Source organism: Peromyscus eremicus, chromosome 23, assembly GCF_949786415.1.
Source record: "Peromyscus eremicus chromosome 23, PerEre_H2_v1, whole genome shotgun sequence".
In the NCBI taxonomy this organism is placed as follows: domain Eukaryota; kingdom Metazoa; phylum Chordata; class Mammalia; order Rodentia; family Cricetidae; genus Peromyscus; species Peromyscus eremicus.
In genome coordinates this window covers 189,313-197,500 of record NC_081438.1, presented here as the reverse complement: position 1 = coordinate 197,500, position 8,188 = coordinate 189,313, and the positions used below count along the sequence as shown (strand labels likewise).

The 8,188-nt window shown below is 43.6% G+C and overlaps 1 protein-coding gene across 1 annotated transcript in view; it reads left to right on the top strand.

Moving 5' to 3' along the window:
- Positions 1-4,626, top strand: part of Pxmp2 (peroxisomal membrane protein 2) — a 10,955-nt gene extending 6,329 nt beyond the window's left edge. Inside the window, exons 4-5 of the mRNA XM_059249519.1 lie at positions 1,626-1,745; positions 4,312-4,626. Coding sequence (XP_059105502.1) covers positions 1,626-1,745; positions 4,312-4,380 — 189 coding nt within the window. The 3' untranslated portion in view covers positions 4,381-4,626. The remainder of the gene's footprint in view (positions 1-1,625; positions 1,746-4,311) is intronic.
- The last annotated feature ends 3,562 nt before the right edge of the window (positions 4,627-8,188 follow it).

Sequence of the window (8,188 nt, the reverse complement as noted above, 5' to 3'; positions counted from 1 at the left end):
TGAGAGCCAGAAGAGGACACTGGATTCCTTGCAACAGGAGTTACAGACAGTTGTGAGCCTCCATGTAGGTGCTGGGAATCAACCCTGAGTTCTCTGGAAGAGAAGCTGTGCTCTTAACCATTGGGCCATTTCTTCAGTGACCTGGACCAGCAGGTGGTTCTTACGTAACAGGTCCTAAGTGGGGAGGATGGGGATGAGAAAATAAAGAAGATAGGAAAATTGGGACCAGGAGGTCCTTCATAAGCTGGTGGCTCATGCAACCAAGTGTATTAAGAGGTACAGCAGCTTATATAGAGGTTTCAGGGGGGAATGGGACAGTGTCACAGACAGAGCACACAACAGCCTTGGGACTGACAACCATAGCCCCTTTAGGTGGAAAGAGTTGGTTTCTCAGGATCCAGAACCGCAGCTCCCTAAGGCCCTGCCCCTGCCCCTCCCCCCAAGACCATCACTGGGTCTGCTGAGCCTATTCCATGTTTTCCTTCTTGATACTTCAGGTCTCAGGGAAAGCCAGCTGGCCTGGCTCTCAGCACTCTAGCCCCTGTTTGATAAATCTTGATAAGACTCCAAGAAAAATTACCTATACTTTTCCTCTTCTGTCTTTTGAGTTTTGTTTTTGTTTACAGGGAGTAGACTTCTGTTTCCGTTTTTCCACTTACATTGTATATTGTCTCCCACTTACTGAAATCCCCAGTATTTCAAGATAATTTTGTCATATTCTTACTTCTATACATACGGCCTAGACTAGGTTCTTTTACTGGATTTTCACTTTCATTGCATGTTGTTTTGGTTATTGTATTATTTTCATTTTGTTTGTTTTTTGACTATTGCTTACAGATTGTCTTAATTACTATAATTTTACAGTATTTTTGAAAAATAACTATGGGAAGGTAGGTGCTTCTATTGTTTTTAATGTAGTTACTCTTTTTCTTGGCTGTCCTAGAACTTGCTCTGTAGACCAGACTGGCCTTGGAACTCAGAGAGCTGCCTGCCTCTGCCTCCTGAGCACTAGGATTAAAGGTGTGTTCCACTACTGTCCAGCCAGTGTGGTTACTCTTAATACATTCATTCTTCCAGATAACATTTAGTGGGGGTCATCTTTTAAAAATTGACGAATTTGCCGGGCGGTGGTGGCGCACGCCTTTAATCCTAGCACTCGGGAGGCAGAGCCAGGTGGATCTCTGTGAGTTCGAGGCCAGCCTGGGCTACCAAGTGAGTTCCAGGAAAGGCGCAAAGCTACACAGAGAAACCCTGTCTCGAAAAAAACCAAAAAAAAAAAAAAAAAATTGACGAATTTTGACTGGGAATTAATCATCTTTGGCAGTTAATGTGGGAAGCATTGATAACTGAGCCCTTAGTCTGGCCACAGCACAAGTCATCATCAGATTGCTATAAGGAGTTAATGGGAACAGACACAAGCCAGTGCGAGAGGCAACTTGCCACTGGGGTGCTGTCACTGAAGATTTTCCACCTGGATAGTTGACTCCTCTTAGCTGCAGGGTAGTAAATGCAGGTGTGCTTTAAAGCATAAACAGGTTTTACAAATCATTGTCAAGGTCAAGGCGCCACATTACAGTTGCTATGGATGGAGGGACTGCTCACAGCTCCCCTTCCCTTCCTGGCAGGGGAAGGATGTCAGTGCCTTTGCTGCCAAGATGAGGAGTGGCTTCTGGCCTGCACTGCAAATGAACTGGAGGATGTGGACGCCCTTGCAGTTCATTAACATCAACTACGTGCCCCTGCAGGTGAGGCTTGCCTTGTCTTCACTAAAGGTCTTTGTCATTTTTTCTAACAAGTGGTAGTACTCTCAAGCCACATTTCCACCCCTGATCATTGTCCATGAGCTCTGGATTCATAGCTGCAAAACTGCACGGAGACTCCTGTGCAGCTGTTTCATCCTCATTGAGCAAATTCTAGTGTTTTCTAGTAACTGAAACAATCTGGGTTGCTTGGGCTCAGTAGAAACAACTGAATAGGCAGATACAGGGCAGCAGGCAACATGTAGTGGAGCAGGTAAGTAGGGAAGACCCTGGCATAAACAAATCTTCAAGTGTGCTACCACCACTGCCCAGCTGGTTCAGTGTTCTGCAGATGTTATCACTGTGCACTACTTTAAGTCACTGTGGACCAGCTGTCCTGGTGCTAGGCTCAGCCTCTGTGTTTTGCGAAGACCTTCCTGCAACTGGACGGACTCACAGTCCCAGTAAGTCTACACAATGAGTGGCAGGATTCTGCTGAACCCTAGGGGAGAAGGGCTGTCAGAGATGCAGACTTTTCCTTCCACAAGGGCGTTCTTCCTCTGGCTGTAGGTCTGGTTCTGTCCTGATGGAAGAAACCACCAGGGTTCTTCCAAGAATTGGTACTAGGTACCTCTGCCAAGTTCCAAACCCAGGAGCTAGGTCTGTGCACACTGAAGAAGGAAAAGGTAGGAGCCTTATGACACCCAAGTTGCCAACAGCACCATCATTCCAGACAGGCCTCTCTTGGGCAGCAGCCTTAGTCTGTGCCAGGAACTTAACCCTCTTCTGTGCTCTATTAAGCATCTTTCCTACAGGGAGCTCACAATAGGGCCCATTGAAGAAGGAGGAGCAGAGTAGGATCAGCAAAGGACTCCCATTGGGTAGAAGAGGGAGGTTGGCCAGTGTGCACACACATACACTGTAAATACTACAAGCATACATACTGTGTAGACCACACTACACACAGACCACCACCACATTATGCACACATACACAGGGAGGGGAGAGAGAATGAATGAATGAGAGAGCACACTATACACACAAGTCCATACACACCTAGGCCTCACTTTATATCATATACATAAATATAGCACCTACCCATGCTCACTTCATAAATATTTACATGTGTATTACTTAGCATGCACATACACAGACCACCCACATTTGTATGGGCATACATACATCACACAGACCATAAAGTAGGAGAAAATCAGCAGACATTTAGGATATAACAAAGGGCTAGTCAACCCCAGAAGAAATAGTAGGAAATTAAAGCCAAAAACAAAACAAAACCAAGAAACAAAAAAACCCCAACAGGTGTCTGGTTTGAAGTAACCTTATCAGTGATCTTCCTAAGAACCATATTGGGGTGGATTATCGGCTAAAGCTAGATTGCTTTGAAGAGTGAGTAGGAAACACACAACCCACAACTCAAGCCAGGCATGCTAGTGCCTGCAGTCCTTCACTCTGGTGGCAGAGGCAGGAGGACCAGGAAATCCAGGCCAGCCTGGGAAGGGAAGGAGAACAAATCACAAGTCTAGAAAATGTTCCTGAGACATTTGAAGATGGGAAGAAATGGTCAGGAAGCCAGGGTGATAGACTGGTCTTGAGGTCAGAGAAATAGTGTCATGTTTACAAGACTATGTTGTATACAGATATGACTGCCTCTGGGATGAGTGGACATTCAGGTCCACAAAGAGGGTCTTCTGGAGCCACTTTAAACAGTGGAGATAATGGGGTTCTTCTGGATGAGTGCAGAGGTGTTTAGGTAGAAGCCCTTTGTGACTGCAGAGAGCTAACATGAATGGGCAAGACTGCTTGGCTTCTCTGGGTCTGAGCAGAAAAGGGTGATTAGGTGTTAGGAAGTAAGTAAAAGTTTCTAGGTAGAGACCAAACCCTCTTAGTTATGGGCCTGGGACAGTTTTTCTCATAGTACTAACACCTATGCTCAGAGCCCAAGGAGGTGACAGACCTCCCCAGTGTAGTACATGAGGGCTACAGTCCAGGGCCACAGGGCATCCTGGAAAGATATAGAGGGATTGGTGGGTTGAGGAATGAATAGGCCAGAAAACTGCTTCCAAGCAGGGCTATGAGGTTAGGGTTAAGGTTCTAATTGTAGATAGTTGCAAAGGAAGGCTTAAGGGGAAGGGAAGTTATGTAGCAAGTATTATTAAGCACTACTTTGTGCCTCAGTGTCAAAGACTCATAATTAGCAAGACAGGAACAGATTGTTATTGTCACAGAACTGTCTGCCTGGAAGAGACAACACTGACTGAAGGTGCTTTCAGGTGGGGTAAATCCAGGTGATTAGATATTGGGGCAGTGGTGTGCTGGGCTGAGGCCAAGTCATAGCAAGAACATTGTTTGGAGAGGATGATTTATTTGTACTCCTACCTCTGCTGGGTTCTACCAGACCTTGTTACAAACTAAAGGCTCAGACATTCAATATTGGGGAAGTAGAATAGACCAAGCAGCAAACAATTGGAGCGATGAATTTCATCTTGGGTGACTGATGTGTGAGGACGTGGTCAGGATTCCCACTCACGTGGCCTGATGACTGTTCTTTTGGCAGTTCCGGGTGCTCTTTGCCAACATGGCAGCTCTGTTCTGGTATGCCTACCTGGCCTCTCTGGGGAAGTGATGTCAGATACACCGTGGATGAGGTCTGGGGGAATCCACCCACCAGCAGGAGAGATCCAAATCCATCATTCAGGACATCACCTGACTAAATTATGTGATTCAAGATGCCTTAAAATTACAGAGGGAGGAAATGCGTTCGTGTCAGCATCTCATGTTTAGAGAGACAACACCAGGCTCAGACAGTAGATAATCTTAGTTGTCACTGTAAATAAAGTAAAGTCAATAAACAGTGATGCAGCTGCTTCTATGATGGTTGTGATTTCTCTGAACAGTTACTATTACTTGGAGAGAAATGCATAGCCAGATCTCTTTAAGTTCTTTTATGTTGTGCCAAAGTTCATACAATGCTTAACATTTAAGTTTACAGTTCTACTGCATTAAGTACAATCATGGTGCTATGCAGACATCACCAGCATCCATTTCTTAAAGTAGAACTGTTCCTATTAAACTCCAGCTCCCTATTTCTTCTAGTCCAATAACCACTATCCCTGTAATGTCTTGATTGTGAGTCTACATACCGTATGGGATCTGTTGACACTGTTCTTAGGACTGGCTTATTCACCTATCATAATGACTGATGTCGGTTAATCTTGATCATCAGCTTAATGGAACCTAGAATCACCATGGAAATATACCTGGTGTGTATATGAGGATGTCTCCAAAAAGGGTTTTAACCACTGGGGCTGGAGAGCATGTAATGCCAGTTCCAGGGAATCTGATGCCCTCTTCTGGATATATATGCAGGCAAAACACCCATACACATATAAATAAACAAACAAACAAACAAATAAATAAGTCGGTTGGCCCTCTTCTGGATATATATGCAGACAAAACACCCATACGCAAACAAACAAACAAACAAACAAATAAATAAATCGGTTGGCCCTCTTCTGAATATATATGCAGGCAAAACACCCATACACATACAAATAAATAAATAAATAAATAAATAAATAAATAAATAAATATATAAATAAAATAGACAAACAAACTAACTGAATAAATAAATCGATTAGCTGAGGAGGGAAGCTCATCCTCAAATGTGAGCAGTGCAATCTGATGCTCTCTTCTGGATATATATGCAGGTAAAACACCCATACACATATAAACAAACAAACAAACAAATCTGTTAGCTGAGGAGGGAAGCTCATCCTCAAATGTGAGCAGTGCCATTCCTCAACTGTGAGCAGTGCCATTCCCATGGACTGGGGTCCCAGACTGAATGGAAGAGAGAAAATGAACTGAGCACCAGTATTCATCTCCTTCGGTTCAGTGTACCCAGATGTCTCATGCTGCTGCTGCCGTGCCATGCCGAAATAAATCCTTCCTCTCTTAAGTTCCTTGTTGGGTATTCGGTCACAGCAATGAGGGAAGTAACTAATTGCATTTTGCCATGGTTTGAATGTACTCTACAAAATTTGTGTTGAAACTTCATCTTTGTTATAGTATTGAGAGGTTCTTTATGGAAGTGTTTAAATCTAACAAAGAACATATTAATGTCCTTTTAAAAGAAGCTTCACAGAATTTTCCGCTTGCTCTCTGGCTAAGTGAAGACAGCCTTCCTCTTCCTTTTCCAGGCACATATCAATACCATTTCAGAAACAGTGCTTGGAATAAGTACAAAAAGATCTTGGACTTTTCAACCTCCAAAGCAGATGTAAATTTCTGTTGTATATGTGATATAGTCTGTGGTATTTTGTTACATTCAAGATTCATCCATGTCATAATTCAACATGTCAGAATTCCCTGCCTTTTTGAGGCTAAACATTTCAAAATGTATATACACCACATTCTGTTTATTCCTCTGTGAAAGGGCCTCTCCATCATTTTTAATCCCAGCACTCGGGAGGCAGAGGCAGGCAGATCTTTGCGAGTTTGAGGCAAGCCTGGTCTACAAAGTGAGTTCCAGGACAGCCAGAGCTGCAACACAGAGAAACTCTGTCTCAGAAAACAAAAACAAATCAAAAAAAAAAAAAAAAAGAGTTGGTGACTCTGATGCTGCTTTTTGTTTTGTTTTGTTTTGAAGACAGGGTTTCTCTCTGTTGTTTTGGTGTCTGTTCTGGATCTTGCTCTGTAGACCAGGCTGGCCTCGAACTCAGAGATCCTCCTGGCTCTGCCTTCCAAGTGCTGGGATTAAAGGTGTGCACCACCACCATCTGGCTTCTGATGCTGCTTTGAACATGGGTGTGTAGACATTATTCCTACACTCGCCCTCAGGTTAGGACATTGACAAAAGTAACTGATGCTCCCATGACTGATACCAATAATACAATTCACAGCACAGCTGTAGCTTGACACTTCCCACCCTGCTTGGCTGTGATAGAGAACTAGGGATCTGGGCCCCATATGCAGTTCTAGAGATCAACAGCTGCAGTGGTGATGCTTGTGGTCCAACTACTTGGGACACTTGGTAGGAGGATAACTGGAGCTCTTGAGTTCAGGGCCAGCCTAGGAAACTCAGAACCCTTAGTGGCTAGAAGAAGGTGTTAGATTACCTGGGCCTGGAGTCACAGACAGTTGTGTGTGCTGGGAATTACACTTGAGTCCTCTGGAAGAGCACCCCCCTTTTCTTTTGAGACAGGGTTCAAGCTGGGCTTGAACTCCAAAGATGACCTTGAATTTATAAATCTACTTCCACCTCTAAATTGTTGGGATTACAAGTGTGCCCACTACACCAGTTTATGAATACTGAGGGTGGATCCCAGGGCTTTGCATAAGCTGAACAAGCACCTATTAATTGAGTTGTTACCCAGTCCACCAATATTTATATTTGGACAATATATTAGATCCATAGAATGTTCTTTGAAACTGTACTGTTACATAGTACCACAATTCAAATGCACCTCCCTCTTTATTATGCCATTGCCTCCTCCCTTTCTTGCAGCAATGTGTAAATTGAGTTTACAGAGCAGTTTCTTTTTTTTTTTTGTGGGCTTTTGTTCTTTTGGTGTTGTTTGTTTTGAGACAGGATTTCTCTGTGTAGCCTTGGCTGTCCTGGAACTTGCTCTGTAAACCAGGCTGGCCTCAAACTCACAGAGATCCACCTGCCTCTGCCTCTCGAGTGCTGGGATTAAAGGCATGTACCACCACTGCCAGCTAGTGTTCTGGTTTTTTGTTTTGTTTTGTTTTTTTGTGTGTGTGTTTATTTACTTATTATGTATACAATGTTCTGCCTGCATGTATGACTGCACACCAGAGAAGGGCACCAAATTTGATTACAGATGGTTGTGAATCACCATGTGGTTTCTGGGAATTGAGCTCAGGATCTCTGGAAGAGCTGTCAGTGCTCTTAACCTCTGAGCCATCTCTCCAGCCCCCATCAGAGCAGTTTCTTGAGAGGAAGAATCATATTTATTTCTTTAAAAATTTAATGCTCAAAATAGCTACATAGGCTAGGTTTGGTGGCACAGGCCTTTAATCCTTTAATACGTTTTTAACACTCGGGGCAGGTGGATCTCTGTCAGTTTGAAGCCAGTTTGGTCTACATAGTAAGCTCCAAGCCAGCCAAGGCTATGTAGTATAGTGGGGCCCTATCTCAGAAGGAAACAACAACAGACAAAAAAAAAAAAAAAAAACCAGAAAAGGACATCCAGTCACAAAAGGACAGACTGTTGGAGTCCAATTAATTTAAGATTCCTAGAACACAGATCAGAGTGAGACCTACCTCCCCAAGGGACACTGCGGCAGTAAGCAAGCACTGGCAAATAAGAACTATACTGTAAATGCTAGTTAGTTCAGTGTTGAGATTTTGTTAAGCCTTTGTTGTACACACCCTACTGATACTTTCTATGAAGTATTAAAGCATTTAA